The sequence below is a fragment of the Capra hircus genome, chromosome 1, assembly GCF_001704415.2.
Source record: "Capra hircus breed San Clemente chromosome 1, ASM170441v1, whole genome shotgun sequence".
In the NCBI taxonomy this organism is placed as follows: domain Eukaryota; kingdom Metazoa; phylum Chordata; class Mammalia; order Artiodactyla; family Bovidae; genus Capra; species Capra hircus.
The window spans coordinates 67,865,705-67,892,192 of record NC_030808.1 but is presented as its reverse complement, the minus strand read 5'-3'; the positions used below and the strand labels follow the sequence as shown (position 1 = coordinate 67,892,192).

General features: G+C 44.5%; 1 protein-coding gene and 1 pseudogene across 1 annotated transcript in view; one reads left to right on the top strand and one right to left on the bottom strand.

Moving 5' to 3' along the window:
* The window catches only part of MYLK (myosin light chain kinase), a 146,112-nt gene continuing 120,852 nt past the window's right edge, over nucleotides 1,229-26,488 (top strand). The window contains 4 exon segments of the mRNA XM_018045771.1: nucleotides 1,229-1,431; nucleotides 23,384-23,432; nucleotides 24,548-24,713; nucleotides 25,631-25,796. Of these exon segments, the coding sequence (XP_017901260.1) occupies nucleotides 24,654-24,713; nucleotides 25,631-25,796 (226 nt within the window). The 5' untranslated portion in view covers nucleotides 1,229-1,431; nucleotides 23,384-23,432; nucleotides 24,548-24,653.
* LOC102190355 lies at nucleotides 15,344-16,035 on the bottom strand (annotated as a pseudogene).

The following is a 26,488-nucleotide window of genomic DNA, read 5'->3' as shown; positions in this document are numbered from 1 at the left end:
GTTTCTTTCTCAGGAGGGTTCTATGATGTCTTCTGTGCATTTCCAATGCTAAAATCCCCCAATTCAGGATCCCAGGGCTTGCACTGATGGGCCAGTCTGAGCCCTGCTCCTCTGAAGAGGAATCCATTCCGAAGGGCTGATTGAATTTCTTGGGTTTCAGGGCCCTTGGGGAACTTTCTCTGAAACTCAAAGTGATTTCTTTTCTTGGAACTTATCTCTCCCTGCATTTCCTCCTCATTGGGGAAACATCTTCTCTCTGAACAAGTTGCTATGAGGCTCAGATAAGTTAAGTATTTAGAAAAGTGCTTAACACTTAGCACTCAGAAGATGTTAGCTTTGTAGAGAGAGTGGTCTCGGGTAGCACTGCCTGATAGACACATCAAGCAAGGCACATATGTAGGTGTACCTTTCCTAGTAGCTACATTAAAACACTAAAAAGAAACAAGTGAAATTACTTCTAACAGTATATTTTATTTAACCCAATATGTCAAAGTTACTATCTTTTCAATATGTAATCAGTATTTCTAAATTATCGAGGCATTTTACATTCTTTTTTCTTACTAACTCTTCAAAGCCGCTTGTGTAATTTACACTTAAACTTACGGTGTGACTCGGGATCAGCCACGTTTCAAGCACCTGGTCACCGTGTGTGGCTAGTGGCCGCCGAACTGGGCAGCTCAGATCTAGAACCTTGCTACCCAAGGTGAGTTCTAGGGACCAGCAGCCTCAGCAGCATCTGAGAGCTTATCTGAATGGCAGAATCTCAGGCCCACCCCAGACCTATAGAAGTAGAATCTGCATTTTTAAGAAGTATCTGTTGCTTGTTAGAGTGGGAAGCGTTGGTCTAGAATCCCCATGTTCAGTCCCCACCCCTGGGGTTCTGATTTAATTGGTCTAAGGTTGGACCTGGGCACTAGTATTTGCTTTGAATCTCCTGCAGTGATTCTAATCATGCAACCAGGCTTGAGAGACATCTGTGTGGTGGGCTCTGAAGCCAGGATGCCTGACTTGGCCACTTTCTATCTTCAAGGCCTCAAGAAATCTACCAAAACTCTTCATCTCAATTTCCTCATCTCTAAAATAGAGATGAAAGTAATATTTGTTTCACGGGCTGCTTATGAGGATTATATGAGTTAATACATGTAAAGTACCCAGAACAATACTTGATGCATAAGAAGTACTCCTTATATACAAGCTCTCACCCTTTCTTCTTTTCCTTGAAGGTTCGGGGCTACCCAGAGCCGCAAGTGACATGGCATAGAAACGGACAACCCATCACCGGTGGGGGCCGCTTCCTGCTGGACTGTGGTACCCGGGGGACTTTCAGCCTTTCGATTCATGCTGTGCGTGAAGAGGACAAGGGAAGGTATACCTGTGAAGCCACTAATGGTAGTGGTGCCCGCCAGGTGACAGTGGAGTTGACAGTAGAAGGTGAGTGCCAGGAGGTGAAAACGCTGGGGAGAGATAAGCCGTCGCTTTCCTATGGCCCGCAGCTCCTGCTTCAGCCCTCTCTTGGGAGAGGAACCCACGAGAGACAACATCCTCATATCCCTGAACTCAGGGCCTTGTCGTCTGACGGGGGAAATGTGGTCCCCGGAACACGGGAGGCATCCAGGAGACAATGTCAGACTGCACGTCACCTCACTCCCCAGCTTCAGCCTTCCCTTTGCTCCCCTCACTCTGAGACTGAGCCTGGGTGGACTCCTCATCATGGCCTCACAAGGCCCAGTGTGCTCCTGCCTGGCTCTCCAGACCCCTTTCCTTCCGCTCCTCCACTGTGGTCACTGCTTGCTCCACTGTGGCCTCACTGGCCTTCTGCTTCTCCGTGAGCAAAACCTCAGGGCCTTCGCCTGCTGTTCCCTGTGTAAAGAAGAGCTCTTTCCGCAGCCCTGCCCCTGACTTGGCCCCTCACTTACCTCAGATCTCTGCTCAGACATCCCCTCCTTGGAGAACTGTCTCTGATGTTTCATCCCCAGGGCTCTCCGTCCTCTCACTCCACCCCAACTTTTCCTTCCAGGGCTATCACTGTCTCCTATTTTATTACCTCCTCCAAATACCCCTGACTGGAAGCTCTAGAGGAAGAGGGGTTTTTATCTGTTTACTGCTGTATCTCCAGCATCTAGAAAACTTCCTGGCATGTGATACTGAACTATTTAGAGAACAAACAATGTTTATTATCATCACTATAAAGTAATACAGGCCCGTCATAAAAAGCTTTGTAAAACTAAAAAAAATATATAGGAGATAAACATACCAGCTTGTTAACACTGATTTTGTTGTTGTTGTTCTTTTTCCTTTGTACTTAAAAAAATTTTTATTAACTTCAAAAGTTCCAGGAAAACATTTGGCTGTAAGTAAAACTATTCCTTTGTGGCTGGTATATCTCCGACATGCTAAAGACACTCCACCAGTGAGAACATTTCCAGTTCAGGCCACGGGCTGCTACTTAATGGCCTGACATCTTAAAGGATGTGGGCATTCATCAGACCCTCAGAAGTATAACAAGAGTCCCTCTACCCTTCCTAAGGGGTTATAAACCAGAGGGTCAGACTCATTTTCTCCTCTCTCAGGAAACAGCCCTCCCAACCTTGATTTCAAGGGACACTATGTGCCAGAGAAGGTTTCAGAAGGGGGTGAGGTGTACCCAGGCCAATGTTTTTCCTGTTTGCTTGCATCCTGAAAGGACAGACAGGCTGTTTCACAGAACAGGATATGCATAGTTTGGATGCTTTCCCCAAATTCTTCAACTAATTGACTCATTCTTTTTAATGGCCTTCTAGTACCTGTGGGCTGGGGTATTCCATGTGGAAAGTGGTCCCTAGTCAGTCTCTGAATGGCCCCTATCTTGGCCAGTTCTGGTCCTGTGATTTCCCCTACATTACGCACCTTTCATGCCCAAACTTGAGTTAAGGCCCACAGATAAAAATTACTTTATCCTCATGTGTTACTCACCCCAGGCTGCCATAACAGAATACCACAGACTGCATGCCTTAAATAACAGAAATTAATTTTCTCACAGTTTTGGCAGCTGGAAGTTCAAGCTCAGGGTCCAGCAGGATGTGGTTTCTGGTGAAGGCTCTGTTTCTGACTAGCCACCTTTCTGCTGTGTCCTCTCATGGTGAAGATAACTCTGGTGTCTCTTGATCTTCCTTTAAGGGCACCAGCCTTATTGGATTAGGTGTGTGTATGTGTTAGTCACTCAGTCCTGTCCAGTTGTTTGCAGCCCCACAGACTGCAGCCCTCCAGGCTCCTCTGCCCATGGAGTTTGCTGGAGTGGGTTGCCATTTCCTACTCCAGGGGATCTTCCTGACCCAGGGGTAGAACCCTCAGCTCTTGCATCTCCTGCACTGGCAGGGGGGTTCCTCACCACCGCGCCGCTTGGGAAGCCCTCTTGGATTAGGGCCGCTTCCTTACAACCTCATTGAACTTTGTCACGTCTTCAAAGGCCCTGACTCCCAATACAGCCACATGGGGTGAGAGTGGGGGCGATTAGGGTTTCAATATATGAATTTGGGTGGGGACACAGCAATGTTTAAAACATCCCTTTTCTGATTTTCTATTTGGAACTGGGGAAATGAGAAATCAGAGGTCCAAGGTTCTGGTCCCAACCTTTGCCAATAAACGTGTGACTTTAAATCCCATATCTCTGTTTCTGCAGAATAAAGGGTTTAAATTCTCTGGTCTCTGCAGCCTGGACTAGTCCTTGTTTTCTATGATCCATTTTAAAGGAATGGAGTTGGTAGGAGTGTAATCTGTGCTCAGTCATATCTGACTCTTTTGCAACCCCATGGACTGTAGACCACCAGGCTCCTCTGTCCATGGGATTTTACAGGCAAGAAAACTGGAGTGTGTTGCCATTTCCTTCTCCAGGGGAATCTTCCTGACTCAGGGATCAAACCCATGTCTCTTGAGTCTCCTGCTCTGGCAGGTGGATCCTTTACCACTAGCGCCACCTGGGGAGCTATATACAACCCAGGTCACATGAAATCTTTTTTTTTTTTTCGATTCCCATCAGTGAGAACATTAGACCTGATGTCTCAACTAAGCAGGAAAAGTTTTATTAGGTTATGGTACTTGGGGAGGGGAAAGGAAAGCAGGAGAGCCGTTAACAGAATGGGAAACCGCTAAAGCTCTCAACCCTGTCCCCTCCCCTTTGGCTTTAATTTGGGGAGACCACTGAAGATGTTTTATTCTTTCTAACACTAGGAGATAGAGAAAAACCTAAAGGCCACAGCCCTTGTAAATGTGAATGGCCCTGTATTCCTTTTTGCTTCTACGTCAAAGGCCAGTTTCAGCCCATGTGTGGTTTGGGACCACCCCATTGACCACAGGCCTGAAAGAATCCACTCTGCTCCCTTATGCCATTGATAAATTGTCAATGGTGCTATGCTAGCCCAAAGGGAATCCAGCAGCGCCCCCTGCTTCTCACCAGCTTTATGTACTATGCTTTTTACTTATGCTTCATATTTAGAAAGAGCAGAGCTTCTGGAATTAAGAGTATGATTCATATGTGGAGCTTTTTAAACCCCCTAATGGTGAAGTTTAGTTGGCAGTGTTATCCAATGGTCTTGGATTTTAGCTCCACTAGAGGGCAGACACACTGAAACCATACTCACAGAAAACTAGTCAATCTAATCACATTAGGACCACAGCCTTGTCTAACTCAATGAAACTAAGCCATGCCCACAGGGTAACCCAAGACGGGCGGGTCATGGTGGAGAGGTCTGACAGAATGTGGTCCACTGGAGAAGGGAATGGCAAACCACTTCAGTATTCTTGCCTTGAGAACCCCATGAACAGTATGAAAAGGCAAAATGATAGGATACTGAAAGAGGAACTCCCCAGGTCAGTGGGTGCCCAATATGCTACTGAAGATCAGTGGAGAAATAACTCCAGAAAGAATGAAGGGATGGAGCCAAAGCAAAAACAATACCCAGCTGTGGATGTGACTGGTGGTAGAAGCAAGGTCCGATGCTGTAAAGAGCAATATTGCATAGGAACCTGGAATGTCAGGTCCATGAATCAAAGCAACTTGGAAGTGGTCAAATAGGAGATGGCAAGAGTGAATGTCGACATTCTAGGAATCAGCTAAAATGGACTGGAATGGGTGAATTTAACTCAGATGACTATTATATCTACTACTGCGGGCAGGAATCCCAGAGAAGAAATGGAGTACCCATCATGGTCAACAAAAGAGTCTGAAATGCAGTACTTGGATGCAGTCTCAAAAACGACAGAATGATCTCTGTTCATTTCCAAGGCAAACCATTCAATATCACAGTAATCCAAGTCTATGCCCCAACCAGTAATGCTGAAGAAGCTGAAGTTGAACGATTCTATGAAGACCTACAAGACCTTTTAGAACTAACATCCAAAAAAGATGTCCTTTTCATTATAGGGGACTGGAATGCAAAAGTAGGAAGTCAAGAAACACCTGGAGTAACAGGCAAATTTGGCCTTGGAATGCGGAATGAAGCAGGGCAAAGACTAATAGAGTTTTGCCAAGAAAATGCACTTGTCATAGCAAACACCCTCTTCCAACAACACAAGAGAAGACTCTACACGTGGACATCACCAGATGGTCAACACCGAAATCAGATTGATTATATTCTTTGCAGCCAAAGATGGAGAAGCTCTATACAGTTAACAAAAACAAGACCAGGAGCTGACTGTGGCTCAGATCATGAACTCCTTATTACCAAATTCAGACTTAAATTGAAGAAAGTAGGGAAAACCGCTAGACCATTCAGGTATGACCTAAATCAAATCCCTTATGATTATACAGTGGAAGTGAGAAATAGATTTAAGGGCCTAGATCTGCTAGATAGAGTGCCTGATGAACTATGGACAGAGGTTCGTGGCATTGTACAGGAGACAGGGATCAAGACCATCCCCAAGGAAAAGAAATGCAAAAAAGCAAAATGGCTGTCTGGGGAGGCCTTACAAATAGCTGTGAAAAGAAGAGAAGTGAAAAGCAAAGGAGAAAAGGAAAGATATAAGAATCTGAATGCAGAGTTCCAAAGAATAGCAAGAAGAGACAAGAAAGTCTTCTTCAGTGATCAATACAAAGAAATAGAGGAAAACAACAGAATGGGAAAGACTAGAGATCTCTTCAAGAAAATCAGAGATACCAAGGGAACATTTCATGCAAAGATGGGCTCGATAAAGGACAGAAATGGTATGGACCTAACAGAAGCAGAAGATATTAAGAAGAGGTGGCAAGAATACATAGAAGAACTGTACAAAAAAGATCTTCACGACCTGGATAATCATGATGGTGTGATCACTCATCTAGAGCCAGACATCCTGGAATGTGAAGTCAAGTGGGCCTTAGGAAGCATCACTATGAACAAAGCTAGTGGAGGTGATGGAATTCCAGTTGAGCTATTTCAAATCCTGAAAGATGATGCTGTGAAAGTGCTGCACTCAATATGCCAGCAAATTTGGAAAACTCATCAGTGGCCGCAGGACTGGAAAAGGTCAGTTTTCATTCCAATACCAAAGAAAGGCAATGCCAAAGAATGCTCAAACTATCTCACAATTGCACTCATCTCACACACTAGTAAAGTAATGCTCAAAATTCTCCAAGCCAGGCTTCAGCAATACGTGAACCGTGAGCTTCCTGATGTTCAAGCTGGTTTTAGAAAAGGCAGAGGAACCAGAGATCAAATTGCCAACATCTGCAGGATCATGGGAAAAGCAAGAGAGTTCCTGAAAAACATCTATTTCTGCTTTATTGACTATGCCAAAGCCTTTGACTATGTGGATCACAATAAGCTGTGGAAAGTCCTGAAAGAGACGGGAATACCAGACCACCTGACCTGCCCCTTGAGAAATCTGTATGCAGGTCAGGAAGCAACAGTTAGAACCAGACATGGAACAACAGACTGGTTCCAAATAGAAAAGGAGTACGTCAAGGCTGTATATTGTCACCCTGCTTATTTAACTTATATGCAGAGCACATCATGAGAAACGCTGGACTGGAAGAAACACAAGCTTGAATCAAGATTGCCGGGAGAAATATCAATCACCTCAGATATGCAGATGACACCACCCTTATGGCAGAAAGTGAAGAGGAACTAAAAAGCCTCTTGATGAAAGTGAAAGAGGAGAGTGAAAAAGTTGGCTTAAAGCTCAACATTCAGAAAATGAAGATCATGGCATCCGGTCCCATCACTTCATGGGAAATAGATGGGGAAACAATAGAAACAGTGTCAGACTTAATTTTTTTGGGCTCCAAAATCACTGCAGATGCTGACTGCAGCCATGAAATTAAAAGACGCTTACTCCTTGGAAGAAAAGTTATGACCAACATAGATAGCATATTCAAAAGCAGAGACATTACTTTGCCGACTAAGGTCCGTCTAGTCAAGGCTATGGTTTTTCCAGTGGTAATGTATGGATGTGAGAGTTGGACTGTGAAGAAGGCTGAGCGCTGAAGAATTGATGCTTTTGAAGTGTGGTGTTGGAGAAGACTCTTGAGAGTCCCTTGGACTGCAAGGAGATCCAACCAGTCCATTCTGAAGGAGATCAGCCCTGGGATTTCTTTGGAAGGAATGATGCTAAAGCTGAAACTCCAGTGCTTTGGCCACCTCATGCAAAGAGTTGACTCATTGGAAAAGACTCTGATGCTGGGAGGGATTGTGGGCAGGATGAGAAGGGGACGACAGAGGATGAGATGGCTGGATGGCATCACTGACTCGATGGACATGAGTCTGAGTGAACTCCAGGAGTTGGTGATGGACAGGGAGGCCTGGCGTGCTGCAGTTTATGAGGTCGCAGAAAGTTGGACAAGACTGAGTGACTGAACTGAACTGAACTTCTAACTATGTAGAAATTAACCTTTCAAACCTCATTTTCTTTCCCAGAAACAGATGCTAATGGCTGCCCCATGGACTGTGTAAGGATCAGCACAGCACTGTCAAATAGCAGGCTCTCAGTAAATGGGAGCTTTGTGATTCAAACCTGGCATTAACATCCTAAGAACTACTCGCAGAGGGAAATCCTTGCAGGAAGAGTGGAAGAGGAAGCTTTCTCCTCTGATTTCCTTCGGTAACCAGGGCCAAGAAACATGCAGTATCTCCCATGAGGGCAAGCATCTTAATGACAGGACCATTCATGACCTTGTGCAGTGGAATTAAACCCTAGGCTGAACCCTGGAAAGGGTCTGTTTAGCCAGCCCTGACGCTCACCCACCTCCAGACAGCTTGTCACAGAGCTTGGTGTAGAGCAAGGGAGAGATGTGATACCTGCCCCTTGGGAGCTTCTCTCTAATGGAGGGGCCATGGCCTGTTCTCTAGCCCCACACTGTCCAGAAAAATACAGTTGATCCTTGAACAGTACAGGTTTGAACCTTGAAGGTCCACTTATATAGGGATTTTTTTTCAGTAGTAAATACTACAGTACTACATGATCTGAGATTGGTTAAATCTGCGATGTAGAACTGCAGATACATAGAAACTACATGTGTATGGAGGGCTGACTATAAGTTATACATGGATTTTCCACTGTGGGGAGGATGGGCACCCCTACTCTCCAAGTTGTTAAAAGGTCAACTATATAATACTGGGAAATCCCACGGACAGAGGAGCCTGGCGGGCTACAGTTCATCGGGTTGCAAAGAACTGGACAAGACTGAAGTGGCTTAGCACACATATAATGTGAGCCACATGTGTAATCTTATGTTTTCTAGTAGTCACATTTTTTAGGTTGAAATCAATTTTGATAACATATTTTACTTAATACAATATATTCAAGATTTATCATTTCAAAATATAATCAATATGAAAATTATTCCTAAGATATTTTATGCTCTTTAACATTTGCAGCATATTTTGCATAGTAGCGCATCTTAATTCAAACCAGCTGTATTTCAAGAGCTCAGTAACAACTGGTGGCTAATGGCTACCGTACCAGACAGCAGAGCTCTAGAAACTCCCACGTGAATAGGGATAAACAAGGTTTACATAGAGAAAAGAGAAAAGAAGCCCACAGGTATAAACAAGGTGGTGGCTTGTCCAGGGCAGTCACTCCACAGTGTGAACCTCGGGCATGGGGTAGAGTGAGGGGTGGGGCTGACATGAGGAGATATGCCTCTCACCCCATGCTGTGACTCTGAGAAGACCCTTTGTGTCTCAGGGACCAGACAGTCACTTAAATCATTTCAAGCAATAGATGGTTAATTTTAAGGACTTGAGCTCAGGAACCCAGGGAAAGACAGATTGGTCAGCCCAGAGGTGATCCGACCTCACAACAGCTCAGACCCACCATTAGGCATGTTTAATGCGAATGCAAGGGCACCCAGATCACCTGGGGAATCTTGTGAAAATGCAGATTCTGGTTCTGTAGCTCTGGAGTGCTGTGCACATGCCTACAGTTCTAACCAATTCAGTTCAGTTCAGTCGCTCAGTCACGTCCAACTCTGCGACCCCATGGACTGCAGCACGCCAGGCCTCCCTGTCCATCACCAACTCTCAGAGTCTACTCAAACTCATGTCCATTGAGTCAGTGATACTATCTCATCCTGTGTCCCCTTCTCCTCCTGCCTTCAATTTTCCCCAGCATCAGTGTCTTTTCAAATGAGTCAGTTCTTTGCATGAAGTGGCCAATGTATTGGAGTTTCAGGTTCATTATCAGTTCTTCCAATGAATGTACAGAACTGATTTACTTTAGGATGGACTGGTTAGCTCTCCTTGCAGTCCAAGGGACTCTCAAGAATCTTCTCCAACACCGCAGTTCAAAAGCATCAATTCTTTGGCCCTCAGCTTTCTTTAGAATCCAACTCTCACATCCATACATGACTACTGGAAGAACCTTAGCTTTGACTAGATGGATCTTTGTTGGCAAAGTAATGGCTCTGCTTTTTAATATGCTGTCTCGGTTGGTCATAACTTTTCTTCCAAGGAGCAAGTGTCTTTTAATTTCATGGCTGCAGTTACCATCTGCAGTGATTTTGGAAAATAAAGTCTCTCACTGTTTCCACTGTTTCCCCATCTATTTCCCATGAAGTTATGGGACCAAGTGCCATGATCTTAGTTTTCTGAATGTTGAGCTTTATTTAAGTCAACATTTTTACTCTCCTCTTTCACTTTCATCAAGAGGCTTTTTAGTTCTTCTTCACTTTCTGCCATAAGGGTGGTGTCATCTGCATATCTGAGGTTATTAATATTTCTCCTGGCAATCTTAATTCCAGCTTGTGCTTCCTCCAGCCCAGCATTTCTCATGATGTACTCTGCTTATAAGTTAAATAAGCAGGGTGACAATAAACAGCCTTGACGTACTCCTTTCCCGATTTGGAACCAGTCTGTTGTTCCATGTCCAGTTCTAACTGTTGCTTCCTGACCTGCATACAGATTTCTCAAGGGGCAGGTCAGGTGGTCTGGTATTCCCATCTCTTTCAGAATTTTCTACAGTTTGTTGTGATCCACACACTCAAAGGCTTTGGCATAGTCAATAAAGCAGAAGTAGATGTTTTTCTGAAACTCTCTTGCTTTTTCGATGATCCAACAGATGTTGGCAATTTGATCTCTGGTTCCTCTGTCTTTTCTAAATCCAGCTTGAACATCTGGAAGTTCATGGTTCACATATTGCTGAAGCCTGGCTTGGAGAATTTTGAGCATTACTTTGCTAGCGTGTGAGATGAGTGCAGTTGTGTGGTAGTTTGAGCATTCTTTGGCATTGTAGTTCTAACCAGTCGCTGGTGATGCCCGTGTGGCTTGTACACATATCACACTTTGAGTAGTAAGGAAGAATTCCATTACAGATGTGGTGTATTTATCCTAGTATGAGTGATTCTCAAGGGTGAGCATGCATCAGAATCACCTGGAGGACTTCTGAAACCACAAACTGCTAGGTGCTGCCCCAGAGTTTCTGGGTTAGTAGCTGTAGGATGAGCTGAAGTGTTTTCATTTCTAAAAGTTTCCTCGTGGTGTTGATACTAGGTTGATGCACACTGGGTCCAACCCTTTGAGAACCAGCAGGCTAGTGCCTCTACCTACTATGTTAGAGTTCTCCAGATAAACAGAATAGATCATATGTATATGTTGTATAAAAAGATTCATGACAAGGAATTGGCTGTCACGATTATGGGGGCTGACAAGTCCCAAGATCTTCAGTCAGCAAGCTGGAGAACCAGGAGACCTGATGGTGTCATTCCTGCCCAAATTCTAACGCCTGAGAATCAGGACAGCGGATGATGTGGTTCCAGTCCTAAGCGGGAAGGCCCTGTAGGTGATGGTTTCTGAGGCTGCTCCCCTTGTCTCTGTTGAAAAGCAAAGACACATGCCTCATCCTGGCATGCCTCCCAGAGCTGAGAGTGTGTCCCTCTATCCACAGCCATGTGCTCCACTCGGTCCCTCTCTGGGCCAGGCCCATTTCAGACAGGCTCCCCGCCCTCTCGGAGGTTACCTCCTACTGGAAAGAGACTGCAAATAGATAACCAATATGACTTAGTAGAATTAAGTACTCCCAGACCATGTGTGAGAAACAGAGCCAGGTGGCAGGCCACCCAGAATGTGGCAGCAGAAGGGAGAGTGACCCCACGTCACGGCATTTAAGGGGCAAGAGTGGCCTTAGTGACTGCTGGCCTAGCTACGCTGGTGTCGCTGACACCAGGGTTATCTGGTGATATTTGGGTTTGTAGGACATGCTTTACACCATGTTTTGCTACTACCCTTTTTCGGGAGCAGATTTCTCAGATCCCTTTCATTTTCACATTGAATTAGATTGATGGCAATATATATTTTGAGACTGTGTCTATTTGCAGTGGCTGAGTTTTAAATCACTCTATTCCTCAAGAACATCTGTTATGATTCTCCTTTTGTTGCGTTGTTCTCTTCTTTCATACCATCTTCTTTTACCTAAATCTTCTACCTTCTTTAAAGACCTGCAGTTATATTTCTCATTTGTACTCTTTATAAACTCTTTTCAGTCCATAACACCCCCAATCACTCTCCTTTTTGTAGGTGTATACACCCTATTTTTTTTCTTACCCAGTCAGAAAATTAAAATGCTCTGAATTTTTGTCCTTTTCTATCTCATCAAAGTTAAATATATAAATGTGGTAGAGATAAAATTATTCTTTTTGCCCCTGCAGTCTCGCTGTTAAACAGTTGTGTGTCAAGAGTGCCTTGGCAGAGGGCTCACATATTTGCTACATGGAAAAGTAAGATGACAAATGGCTTGGTCTCATTCTGTTGAAGGATGACTTCCAAATCCTCGTCTCCCTTCCCTCAGCTGTTTCCACCTTTCAGTTTGCCTCCAAACTATATGCCAGCACCGCTGACTGGCCCAGTTTTCACTCCTGATGGTGCCGTCTCTTCTCCTCATCTCTTACTCCTCCATCCGGTTCTCCCATCTCCACCCCCACCCCCCATACTTTCCTGTCGCTTGTAGTCCTGGCCGCTTCTTCATTCCTCAAGCTTTATTGCACGTGCAAACTTTGTGCTGTTATCTAAGAGCAACAAGACTTGGTAATTGCTCTCAAGAGGCTGACTTTCTTGACCTCATATTTCACTGTTATGTGATGATTAGGCAACAACATCAGGATGCGTTTAGGAAGTGCTGACTTCGGGTGGTGCCGTGTGGGAGACAACATACTTTGTCAGATCCTTTCTGCAAGAACCTGGTTGGTCAGATAAGACCCAGACATGTTGAAAGCTAAGTCAAAATACAACCCCAGTCTTAAGATAGCATTGGTTTATCTGGCAAATGATTGGCACATCAGCTCTGTAAGCTTAGAGGAGGATGAGATCTCTAGAGGCTGAAACGGGTGATGTCTTTTTGGTGGAGGAAGGACTTGGTTCGTCCTGGAGGAGCAGGTCAGGTGGATGCCATTTGGATGGCAGAGTCTGATTCTGATGATAGGGATGGGAGAACAGTGGAGAGAATTAAGGCCTGGGGTGGAGGGCTGGGCAGGAGCAGAGAGAGTGGGAAATGAAACTGAAGGAGAGATGGGGAGGAGACCGTGGCAGGTCTGGAGCATGAGGCCAGGTGGTTTGTAGAGTCATATCCATCCCAGAGTGTGAGTGGACAGTTCTGCCCTTCACCATTGCTTTTCTATTTTCACACTTCATGTGGCTCTCCAGGTGAAAGGAAAAGAACTCGGACTGTTGGAGCCCATTCCCTATGAACTCATGGCCTGATGTGTGTAAATATAAAGACCTGGACTGTTAAAAAAAAAAACAAAAAAAAAAACAAAACAAGAATGAATGAATGAAACCTTAAAAGAAGATAACATAGCAAGACAAGTTACAGACCACTGCTCCCCTTAGCCACAGCTAGAAAGGCAGGCATACTATGTGCTTATTTCTGCTTCATGAGTCTTCTAACTTATTTTTATTTTTCTGAATGCATGGGTTTCTACCACACATGATCACAGATTTTTCACATGTTCCGTGTTTGATACACCATCATTTTGTGTGATTCCAAGCAAAAATGGGTTGCTTATTAGTACAGTGAATTTCTGCAGAACCACGCTTAAAATAACGTTCCCATACACTGCACTTGCCCACTGGGTGGTTTCTGATCAGACATCCATATAGTAGCTGCAGCCAGATTACTCCCACCACATCAGACCCACAAATGCGGAGGGGCTCAAACCAGGGGTGACTTTCTCTTTATTTCCTTTCTGATACATTTTTATAAGATCAGTCTTTATGACTTAAGTACTAAAGGGAATGCCTGCTACTTGGCTTGGTGTTTTGGGGGGCGGAATCACAATGGATAATAACTCTTGAGAAGTGAGCTAGGATGCCTGGGAGTCTTGGCCTCAGAAAGAAGATTCTAAAGGAAATAGCCATTTTCTCTCTTTAGAGGATCTAAATCCTTTTCAGAGTACTTATTTAAGACAACTTAGAGATCGCTGGTTGCCATTTATTGAATTATTCCTCCCTCCAGAATGAAACTTCAGCTCGCTACTCCTTTGAATTCATTTGGTAAGATATGACTACTTTATCCATCAATGACTGGGAAGTAGTTCTACGTGGTGAATATTTTATTTCAACCCCTTGAGGAAAATTGGTTCTTTAGTGCATCCGTTCCTGGGGATCCAAACAAAACTCCTGAAATATCTACTTGATGTCCTTGGATGACCTCCTTAGCCTTATGGAAGGATGAACAGCTGACCCTTGAACAACACAGGTTTGAAATGTGTGGGTCCACATATACATGGATTCTTTTCAATAAATAGTATTCTCATTTAATTAAGTGTGGGGAAAAGCTTGTCTTTGATTAGAGATCACAATAATCAAATCAAAAGGACTAGGGTTTGAGTCCCAGGTCTGTACAAGTCATTTCAACTTACTCCCCTTGGGTGAGTCATGTATCAGTTCCTTCATTTCTGAGACAGATTAGCAGTATGTGAATCTTCTACTACATGGGGTGGATGCCCCCGACCCCCATGTTCTTCAAGGGTCACCTGCTTGTTATTGAGTGTCATTGTATGAAAGTAATGCACGTGTGTACCTTCCGTGGAGAGGGCACTGTGGTGTGGCAGTGACCTCCGAAGCTCATTGCCTGATTGGAGGCAGTAGGGTGAACCGTTTATATGGGGCGAGGCCCCCGCTTATACAGGGACAGGCAGCCCCTGGGAGAGGCCTGCTAACATGTATGGCCAGGACTTTCATGACTCCTGGAAGACACAGCTAAGACCTTGACACGTGACAACACAAACCTTCTTGGGAAGGAAGGCAGCCCAGCCACCTCGTCATCCTGAAGTCCCCCCTCCCTCCCCTTTGCCAGTCCATCACCAGATCCTGCTGGGCCAGCTCATTTGTCCCCACTGCCACCATTCCAGCCTGTCATCTCTGTCCTCTTGCATGGATTCCCAACTTGGCTCCCCAATTCCACACATCAGTTAGTCAGTTCAGTTGCTCAGTCATGTCTGACACTTTGCGGCCCCATGAATTTCCACGTTGCTGCTAAAAAAAAAAAAAAAAAAAAATCAAACACTTCCTCCCTTCAAATCTTCCAGCAAGGATTTCTACCTTTAAACTGAAATTCAGGATCTTCAGCAGGCCCTGCACCGGAACGTCCCCTCCCCCATCTTTGAAGCACTTTGTCTTTCTCTTAAGGCTCAAGTTTTGTTCTAGCTTTTATTACACACACCAGTCTACTGGCTGAAGCTCTAGCTAATGCCTTATGCATAATAGGGACTGAATCTGTGTTTCAGTACAGATGGGGTCTCAAGGATCCCATGTCATATAGCAGAAAGGTGTTTTGACACCACACTTACAGTAATTTTCCCCCATTTTTCCACTTCAGTGGTCTATCACTTGTCTTGCTATGTTATCTTCTCTTAAGGTTTTCTTCTTTTTTTTTCTTTTTTTACAGTCTAGGTCTTTATTTTTACACCCATCAGGCCATGAATTTATAGGGAATGGGCTCCAACAGTTCGGGTTCCTTTCCATTGGTCCTCACGAAGTGTGCTTCTCTGGGTGGAGCAGGCTGGCACTTCGGATGAACCCAAGTTCCTTTCTCTTTGGCTTCCTTCTTTTTCTGATCATTTGCCTTCACATGTTTCAGGAAGCTATCTCAGCTCTTAGAGTGCTTAATATGCTCGATACGCACACTAATTCTCTTGGCAAGAATCTTGCTCTTAACTTGTTTGTTTACAACGATGCCAACAGCATGCTGGGTAACACTGTAGACTCTCCCGGTTTTGCCATGGTCGCTTGTGGGGTACTTTTTGAACAGTACCCATTCCCTTGATATCTACAATATCACCCTTCTTGTATTCGCGTGTATGTGGCCAAAGGTACAGCTCCGTGTTTTCTGAAAGGTCTAGAGAGCGTGCAGCCCCTCCTGTTTCCCTTTGTGTTGGTCATTTTGGCGAATTACCAGAAGATGGCGGTTCCAGCCAAATGGGCTCTTTCTTCTTTTGTTTTATAATATGTGTGCTCTGTTATTTATCCTAACATTACTTTTTCTTTTTGCTATATTTTTTTCTACTTTTTTCTCTTTATTGAGATACAGTTGACAAATAACATTGCTAACACTGCTCGTTATTCTGGTGTCCACCTGTATACCTTTGTTCCTTTATTTCCATGACTATACAGTGTTTTGTGATCATTCACCTTTAAATCCAAACATGCATATGAGTCAGTGCAGGCATCAGTTTCGCTATGTCTTCTAATATGCCTGAGCATATTATTTTGAAATAGTCACACTTGAACATCTGTTGATGTTCACTATTGAAATTTCTTATTGAAATAAATATTATTATAATTTACTTTCTTTTTATTTTTCCTTAATCTTTTACTTAGGGTTTTACATTTGTTTTCTCTTTGAAATTATATAGATAGATGGTTAGTTTCAAATATTAATTCAGCATGGCACAGGGGACCTTGCTAAATACATGTTATAAAAAGTGAGCACATGTTCTGATTGAGTGAAGAACCACTGTTTTAAGCAATCTTCACTTTCACTTTTCACTTTCCTGCACTGGAGAAGGAAATGGCAACCCACTCCAGTGTTCTTGCCTGGAGAATCCGAGGGACGGGGGAGCCTGGTGGGCTGCCGTCTCTGGGGTCGCACAGAGTCGGACACGACTGAAGCGGCTTAGCAGCAGCAGCAGCAGCAGCAGCAGTGTCTACTTTGATGTTGCCTACACGTAGGGTGACTGCTCCCTGGTTGGCCTGGAACAGTCATGATTTACTCCTGTTGTCCTGGCAGAATTGTTAATTATGTCCCTTTCATTGTCCAGAGACCCTGTTGAGACAGTAAATTGTATCACCACATGTTTTTAGAAGCATTTCTTCTTTTTACCATCATGATCACATTATTTCCCTTTTCAGCAGCATTCTCTGTGTCTAGTCAGCCTTTGACAAAAAGTGCTAGGTCCCTCCACTATTGAACTTTTCACTCCTAAAACGTGCCAGTATTCTCTTCTACTCATCCTTGAAAAATCTGAAATTACTGTTTAAATACCTTCAGTGACTTTTTTTCCCTCTCACTAACTTGAGCCTGTCTTCATCAGTTCTCTTAACTTACTCTTCTATTTTTGGCATTTCTACCTTAATCCCCTTTCCACTTTTTTTTTTTAACATAACCTTGCTGTTCTGCCAGATTTTCATACTTTCACAAAATTAATTTTGCCTTATCTGACAATTTGCAGCTTCAAATTTTTGCCTATAAATAGACCTTGTTAGCTATTTCAGTCCAAATTCTCTTCTTGCTTTGATGTATTTCTTTGGTGTTGACACACATTAAAATAAGCATTCCTCAATTCCATTTTTAGCTGACTTCTTTATATGTTACCTTTGGATTGTACCTTAAACTGCTCTTACTCTGATGTACAAGTACCTCCAAACAGCATTCCTTTGTTACTCTTTGAGGAAATGCCATATTTTTGTTTTATTTTCTTTTTTTTTAAAGAGTAAAGGAATTTTAACTTTTGGATTAAGACATTTGGCTCCCAAGAGTTTTAAAGATGCTTAGTCTAACTTTTTTTATTGTGATAAAATGCACATTACATTAAATTTGCCGTTTAAATATTTTTAAAGTGTACAATTCAGTGGCATCAAGTACATTCACAATGATGTGCAGCCATCAGCACTGTCTAGCTCCAAAGCTTTCCATCACATCCCAAACAGAAACCCCACACCCACTGAGCAGTCACTCTCCTTCCCCCTTCCCCAGCCCCCAGCACATACTCATCTGCTTTCTGTCTCTGTGGATTTGCTTCTTCTGAACATTTCATACAAATGGAATCATATATTTTGTGTATGTCTGACTTTTTTCACTCAGCATAATTTTTCAAGGTTAATCTGTTGTACCATGTGTCATCACTTTATTCCTTTGTGTGGTTGAATAGCATTTCACTGTATCAGATCAGATCAGATCAGATCAGTCGCTCAGGCATGTCCGACTCTTTGCAACCCCATGAATCGCAGCACGCCAGGCCTCCCTGTCTATCACCATCTCCCGGAGTTCACTCAAACTCACGTCCATCGAGTCCGTGATGCCATCCAGCCATCTCATCCTCTGTTGTCCCCTTCTCCTCCTGCCCCCAATCCCTCCCAGCATCAGAGTCTTTTCCAATGAGTCAACTCTTCTCATGAGGTGGCCAAAGTACTGGAGTTTCAGCTTTAGCATCAGTCCTTCCAAAGAACACCCAGGGCTGATCTCCCTTAGAATGGACTGGTTGGATCTCCTAGCAGTCCAAGGGACCCTCAAGAGTCTATAGACAGACCTTATATTGTTTATCCATTCATCTGTTGATCACTCTAATTTTTATTAAGTCTTTACTACAGCATGAAATGAGTGGTACAGTATAGCATTATAAGTGCAGTGAATGGTACAGAGATATTTTATTTTAAGCTTTTAATTTTATATATGCATACAGCTGATTAACAATGTTGTGATAGTTTCAGGTGGAAAACAAAGTTACTCAGCCATAACATGTATCCATTCTCCCTCAACCCCCCCCCCCATCTAAGCTGCCACAAAACATTGAACAGAGTTCCCTGTGCTATATAGTAGAAACTTGTTGGTTATCCATTTAAAATATAGCAGGATGTACATGTCCATCCCAAACTCCCAAACTATCTCTTCCCCTCATCCCCCCACCCCCACTGGTAACCATAAGTTCATTTTCTATTAGTCATTTTCTGTTTTGTAAATGAGTTCATTTTTAGATTCCACCTGTAAGGGATATTATATGTTATACGATATTTCTCTGTGTTTGACTTACTTCACTCACCATGACAATCTGTAGGCCCATCTATGCTGCTGCAAATGACATTATTTCATTCTTTTTAATGGCTGAGGAATATTCTATATATATGTGTGTACGTGTGTGTGTGCGCGCTATATCTTCTTTATCTATTCAGTACAGGGATATTTTAGATGAGAGTCTTAGTAGTTGACATGTGACTAATGCTGGGGATAGAATGTGCATAAGAGGTTGTAACATTTGGATATATTTTCTTTGGGGTATTTTATATTTTTTTATGTTTGGGTATTTTATTTCACTTTTACCTGCTTATGATCGCGTTGATTAGAAAAGTTTGCATGCTGCTCCTTTTTCCATAAAATTCATTTGTTTAACAAATATTTGAATGCCTATAATGTGATGGGGAACTAATGTGGTTACCTTTGATGGATACAAAGTTCTGGTAAAGATATGGTTTGGAAGTTATCAGCTTATGGGTATTATTTAAAGCCATAGGACCAAGACCTCCCAGGGAAGAGTCCATAGTGCTGAGGAGAGGATCCAAGACTCAGCCCTAAGGTGCTCTTGGTGATAAAGTTCCAGGAAAGAAGGAGGTTGAGGAAGAACAGGCAGCCTGGTAAAAGCAGGAGAGTCTGGAGGAAAAAAGTGTTGGAAGGGATGGCCCTGGTGTCAAGTGCTACTGAGTGAGATGGGGAAAAGGTTGGAGCACGGGGTTTAGCAAGGTGGTGGTCAGAAGGGAGCTCAGTGGAGTGGAGAGGATCACAGCCCAGCTGGAGTGTGCTAAGGAGCACATGCTGTAATATTTTAACGTAGTTCTGAACATTTCATATATTCTGAAACATAATTCAGTGGCAGAAAAAGATTCTAGTTGTGCATTTTAACTGAGCCACTTATTATCTCCCTATCAACAGGTGACAGTTGCATCACTTCCAATATTTGCTATTACCAAGACCACAGTGAGCAGCTCTGTAAACTTTCTTTCCTACTTTTAGCATCATTTCCTTTGACTAGAGAGACAGAAGGGAAGATGCTGGTCTAAGAGCAGAACAGCTTTAAAGCTTACAGTGCTCATGTGCTCAGACACTTTCTGAAAGAGCTGACCAGTTGGCATTCCTCCAGTGTTACCCAGCACCTTGACTGCAGTTCTCAGTGGAGCCCTCCCAGAACAGGTCTTTCCTTTTATTTGCCTGTGACTTCTTTTAACCTTGGAAAGAGAATTTAATGAGAAGAACTAAACCCACATTAAGGGGTGAAAAATATACACAGCTAGTTTAGTTCAGTTCAGTTGCTCAGTCGTATCTGACTCTTTGTGACCCCATGGACTGCAGCATGCTAGGCCTCCCTGTCCATCACCAACTCCTGGAGCTTACTCAAACTTGTGTCCATTGAGTCAGTGATGCCATCCAACCATCTCATCCTCTGTCATCCCCTTCTCCTCCTGCCTTCAATTTTTCCCAGCATCAGGGTCTTTTCAAAAGAGTCAATTCTTCACATCAGGTGGCCAAAGTATTGAAGTTTCAACTTCAGCATCAGTCCTTCCAGTGAATATACAGGACTGATTTCCTTTAGGATAGACTGGTTGGATCTCCTTGAAATCCAAGGGACTCTCAAGAGTCTTCTCCAACACCACAGTTCAAAAGCATCAGTTCTTTGGCCCTCAGCTTTCCTTAGAGTCCAACTCTCACATCCATACATGACCACTAGAAAAATCACAGCTTTGACTAGATGGACCTTTGTTGGCAAAGTAATGGCTCTGCTTTTTAATATGCTGTCTAGGTTGCTTCCAAGGAGCAAGTGTCTTTTAATTTCATGGATTCAGTTACCATCTGCAGTGATTTTTGAAGCCTCCCAAAATAAAGTCTGTGACTGTTTCCACTGTTTCCCCATCTATTTGCCATGAAGTGATGGGACCAGATGCCATGATCTTAGTTTTCTGAATGTTGAGCATTAAGTCAACATTTTCACTCTCCTCTAACACTTTGATCAAGAGGCTCTTTAGTTCTTCTCTTTCTGCCATAAGGGTGGTGTCATCTGCATATCTGAGGTTACTGATATTTCTCCTGGCAATCTTGATTCCAGCTTGTGCTTCACCCAGCATGATATACTCTGCATATAAGTTAAATAAGCAGAATGACAATATACAGCCCTGATGTACTCCTTTCCCGATTTGGAACCAGTCTGTTGTTCCATGTCCGGTTCTAACTGTTGCTTCTTGACCTGAATACATATTTCTCAGAAGGCAGATCAGGTGGTCTGGTATTCCCATCTCTTCAAGAATTTTCCACAGTTTTTTGTGGTCTACACAGTCAAAGGCTTTGGCATAGTCAATAAAGCAGAAGTAGATATTTTTCTAGAACTCTCTTGCTTTTTTGATGATCCAACAGATGTTGGCAATTTGATCTCTGGTTCCACTGCCTTTTGTAAATCCAGCTTGAACATCTGGAAGTTCACGGTTCACGTACTGTTGAAGCCTGGCTTGGAGAATTTTGAGCATTACTTTGCTAGCATGTGAGATGAGTGCAGTTGTGCAGTAGTTTGAGCATTCTTTGGCATTGCCTTTCTTTGGGACTGGAATGAAAACTGACCTTTTCCAGTCCTGTGGCCACTGCTGAGTTTTCCAAATTTGCTGGCATATTGAGTGCAGCACTTTCACAGCATCATCCTTTAGGATTTGAAATAGCTCAACTGGAATTCCATCACCTCCACTAGCTTTGTTCATAATGATGCTTCCTAAGGCCCACTTGACTTCACATTCCAGGATGTCTGGCTCTAGGCAATTGGTCACACCATCATGATTATCTGGGTCCTGAAGATCTTTCTTGTATAGTTCTTTGTTTTCTTGCTACCTCTTCTTAGTATCTTTTGCTTCTGTTAGGTCCATACCATTTCTGTCCTTTATTGTGCCCATATTTGCATGAAAAGTTCCCTTGATATCTCTAATTTTCTTGAAGAGATCTCTAGTCTTTCCCATTTTTTTGTTTTCCTCTATTTCTTTGCATTGATCGCTGAGGAAGGCTTTCTCTCTCCTTGCTGTTCTTTGGAACTCTGCATTCAAATGGGTATATCTTTCCTTTTCTCCTTTGCCTTTCCCTTCTCTTCTTTTCACAGCTGTTTATAAGGCCTCCTCAGACATCCATTTTGCCTTTTTGCATTTCTTTTTCTTGGGTATGGTCTTGATAATTGCCTCCTGTACAATGTCATGAACCTCTGTCCATAGTTCTTCAGGCACTCTATCAGATCTAATCCCTTGAATCTATTTGTCACTTCCACTGTATAGTCGTAAGGGATTTGATTTAGGTCATAGCTGAATGAATGGTCTAGTGGTTTTCCCTACTTTCTTCAATTTAAGTCTGAATTTGGCAATAAGGAGTTCATGATCTGAGCCACAGTCAGCTCCCTGTCTTGTTTTTGCTGACTGTATAGAGCTTCCCCATCTTTGGCTGCAAAGAACATAATCAATCTGATTTTGGTATTGACCATCTGGTGATGTCCATGTGTAGTATTTTCCCAGCTAACTATATAGTTATATTAAGAGGAAGCACATGACAACAATTGCCATCCCGTATGGAACCACGATGTGAATGTGATGCTGCTGTTCATTATTAGCTCTTTTTCGCTGAGATCTTGGTATAACCTTAAACCAGATACAGCTGAGGAAAGTACTCAGCCATGAGCTTCATCCTCCACTCCTATGTTCCTATGCATTCATGTGAGTGTGATCCGAGCTGGGATTTAAGAAAGTTCCTGCTTTTCCAAGAAAGCCCCTGCAGATCTCCCACTGCAGCTGCCTGCTGTTATCAGGGAATGACTTCTACCCTTTCCGCGAGTGCTTTGGGTGGAGTTTTATAAACATTCCCAGCCTATCACAAAAAGATAGCACCTTTCAAGCCTATTGTCATCTCAAAAATTTCCTCCTCTCCCTTTCCCCATTCCTCAAAAGTACCCCAACCACTTTGCGGCCACTTCCTGGTCACATTGTAAGTTGTTCCTACCAGCAGCAGCATTTAGATAAAGGAGGTGACACCAGCCACCTGGGTCTGCTATTTAACTGCTTCCTACCCAGCACAGCAGCACCACACCCAGGACCAGCAGTGTCCAGTGTCCTGCTGGTGCAGGGTCTGGGATGTGCTGGCTTCACTGGAGCCCCTCTCCGGTGATCTGCTTGTTCCCGCTGGACAGATACTGCTGTTTGCTGGGCCTTGAGTGGGGCGGTGATTGGGTCTGGTGGGAATAGACTCGGCAGGAGTGATGCATGTGCCTCTCCCTGCTCCATTCAGTTGGCTTCTTTTCTGGAAAGGTCCTAATTTCCACAGGGCGTCCCCAGAGTGGAAGGTCCAAGAACACGTAACTGCTCAGCCGAATGGTGGCGTGTTCTAGAACAGGCAGATTGGGATGCTTTCTTGTACCATTACCAGCTCTGTGACTCAAGAGGGTGACTTCACATCTCTGAATCTCATTTTTTCCCACCGGTTTAAAAAATGTAGCAGGATGATGTGATACCAGTCTCCTTAAATTATTGCAGGGAATCCATGCAATGATGCATGCAGAGTGCCCACCATAGGTGCTCTGACCCAGTACAGGACCAATCAGGGTGAGCGGTCACTGTCATCGTCTCGCCCCGTCCTCCTTGCTGACTCCTGACTTCTGTTGCTGCAAGTTGGTAGCTCAGACATGGCTCTTCAAGCCTTTCTCTTTGTTTCCTACTTGCAGGGAGCTTTGTGAAGAAGCCTGGCCAGCCTGTTGTTTCCAAAGCCTTGGGGTAAGTTCTGGGGTGTTCAGCCCAGGGTAAGGGCTGGATTGGCTCCTGTTGCCTGGACAGAACAGTCTGGGGAGCAAGCTTTCTCAAGCACCCCAGGTTATAACTAAAGCAGGAGCCTACTGGGGTGTGACATGTCATTCACACAGCCCTCCCAACCCTGTGGCCTCTGTGGATCGCTCCTTTGATCCAATTAAATAGAAGTGGGCTATATGGCCATAGTCTGCAGGAGTCTCTAATAACCAAGACCAGAGTCAGAGGACCTAAAATAAGCAGACTTAGAAGAGGCAATCAATATGTGACTTTTCTTATGGCGAGTAAACCTATACTGGCAAGGGTAAGTAAAAATGGCTGCTGTAACAAACAAGCCCCTCAATCACAAAGGCTTAACACAAGGAAAGTTTCTTTCTTACTCAAGCAAAATCAGTTCATATTTTCTCAGACAAGTGGAGAGCCTTCCGACTAAATTTCAGGGACCCAGGCTCCTTCCGTTTTGTGGCTCCATCATCTCTTTGGCAGAACTCTCTGCATCTAGCCAGAAGAGAATCACATAGGAGGTTTTGAACGGTCCAGCCTAAAAGTGGCACATAGTGCTTCTGCTTTCTGTCCACAGTCTGTTGGCCAAAACTTAGGCTTTGGCCAGAGTCCAGTAGAATTCAGGTGTACCTAAATTCACTGGACTTCCCAGGTGACTCAGTGGTAAAGAATCCACCTGTCAATGCAGAAGTTGCAAGAGACATGGGTTCAATCCCTGAGTCAGGAAGACCCCCTGTAGTAGGAAATAGCAACCCACTCCAGTACTTTAGCCTGGAAAATCCCATGGACAGAGGAGCCTGGCGGGCTACAGTCCATGGGGTCACAAAGAGTTGAGCATGAGCGAGTAACTGAGCGGGAGGAGGAGCACACATTCAAGGGGCTAGTAACTGAAGACTAGCCGCGTGCTCAGGAGGTGGAGGAGATAGGTTTTGGTGCCACAGATATTTTCCAGGAATGTATTTGAGGCACAGAATTGGGAAGGTTTCCCTTTGCTGGTTTCTGAGCCCATCTTAAGTGACTTGGGTGGGGACAGACAGAAAAGGATCTGCATTGCTGGGGATTTCCTGCTGATCTTTCTCCAGGGACAGATTTGCAGCCCCTGCCGTGGAGACCCGTCCTAGCATCTGGGGAGAATGTCCACCAAAATTTGCTACCAAGCTGGGCCGAGCAGTGGTCAGAGAAGGACAGATGGGGCGGTTCTCCTGCAAGATCACTGGCCGGCCCCAGCCACAGGTCACCTGGCTCAAGGTAGGGTTCTGTCTGCCCTGACTCTGGGTGAGATCCCTGGGCTAGTAGGAGTCTGTCTTCCCAATCAGTCCCTGCCACTTCGACTGTAGATGGCCCTCGAGTTTCTCCTGTGTTTGGTAGCCCTGCCTGTTCTTGCCCCTGTGCACATAACTCTCCCTGTCACTCAGCCCACAATGTCCTGTAATCCACACACTCACAGATGAGCATAAAACTTCTGAGCCAAGACAGACCTGACCATATCAAGAGAGTGGACTTTGAAGTCTGGGGCTGATTTCAAGCCATCGCTCCCTGATTCACAGAGCATGTGATGCTGACGTTGGTCTTTTAGAACCTGGGTTTCCTTATCTGTGAGGCAGAGATAACGCCACCAACCTCAAAATACTGTTGGGAGACTCCACGTGGGAGTGCTTTATCAATCACTGGGGCTAGACACTGTGAAAACAGAGGTGGGGAAGCAGGGGAGAGGGGCAGAAGTGGGTGTAAACAGGGCAGCGAGGAGGTCAAAGCCAGGGAGAGTAGGTTTTTCACGGGTGGAACTCCTGGATAAAAATGAGCGATGGGCACCTTTTCCCTGTGTCCTGATTCTCCTGTTCTGACCCTGGAACATCTATAAAAGGAAGAGGGAGGCAAAGGAAAACCAGAGCGAGGAATGTAGAATTTTCCACCTCAAACTCGGACTCCTTTCAAACAGGTTCCACGCACCTGCTCTCAGCTGGACGGAACACCACAGCGCATCCATACAGCAGAGTCAGGGCCCTTGGGTGGCCCTCAGGCTGCTCTCTGAGTGTGATGACAGAGCCCAGAGCAGAGGGCCCTGCTGCCTGTGCCTGGCGTCTGTCCCGTGCAGATTGGCAGCGCACAGGACAGAGCTGAAAGGTGAGCAGTTTCTCTGACCAAGCTGCCTGTGCCGTCCACAGGGAGATGTTCCCCTGCAGCCCAGTGCTCGTGTGTCTATGTCCGAGAAGAACGGGATGCAAGTCCTGGAAATCCACGACGTCACCCGAGATGACGTGGGAGTATACACGTGCATGGTGGTGAACGGGTCAGGGAAGGCCTCCATGTCTGCTGAGCTCTCCATCCAAGGTATGGTCCAAGCTCTCCATCCAAGGGCTGTGGGAGGGCCATTGCAGAACTGTCCCTTCCGGGGCCCCTAAAGGACCTGGAAGGAGCTGCTTGCTCGTTCCACATCTGTGTGTTCCATGTGCCGCACTTACGTACTCAGGCATCCATCCCCGGGTCAGCGTCTTGAATCAGAAGAGTGGGTGGGCGAGCAGCACAGATGCAGCGGAGGAGGAAGATACTTCACCTGTGTCTGTGCACCTGGGTTCAGTTTTTCCTTCTTGCTCAGACTTCTTTGTTATTTACATTTCTAATTGCCTTTTGGAGGAGTGCACATTGCTAGTGTCTTCCCATCACCTAGTATTTACCCAGCCTAAAATTTATTTCAGCGTCTACCCTGTCCTTCAGATCAGGTGCTCCCTCAGCTTAACTCCCCTTCTCACAGGACTGGGCATTTCAGACCAGCTTTGGCCCCTGTCTCTTCCTTGCTACAGTCATCAGCCCCAATTAGCTCATCTCTTGAAATCTCTCTGTGTATGACTCCCCATTCCATTCCCCTTGGTTCTGCCAAGTCCAGCCTGGGGAAACTGGGATATGTGGACAGGGAGGATGACTGAGCTCACTCCATTTGAGTGGGAACCTTGAGTAGGTTGGGATTTATGCATCAGGGAGTAAAACAACCCTCGCTTTCTCTTCTCCCTTTCTTACCCTTAACT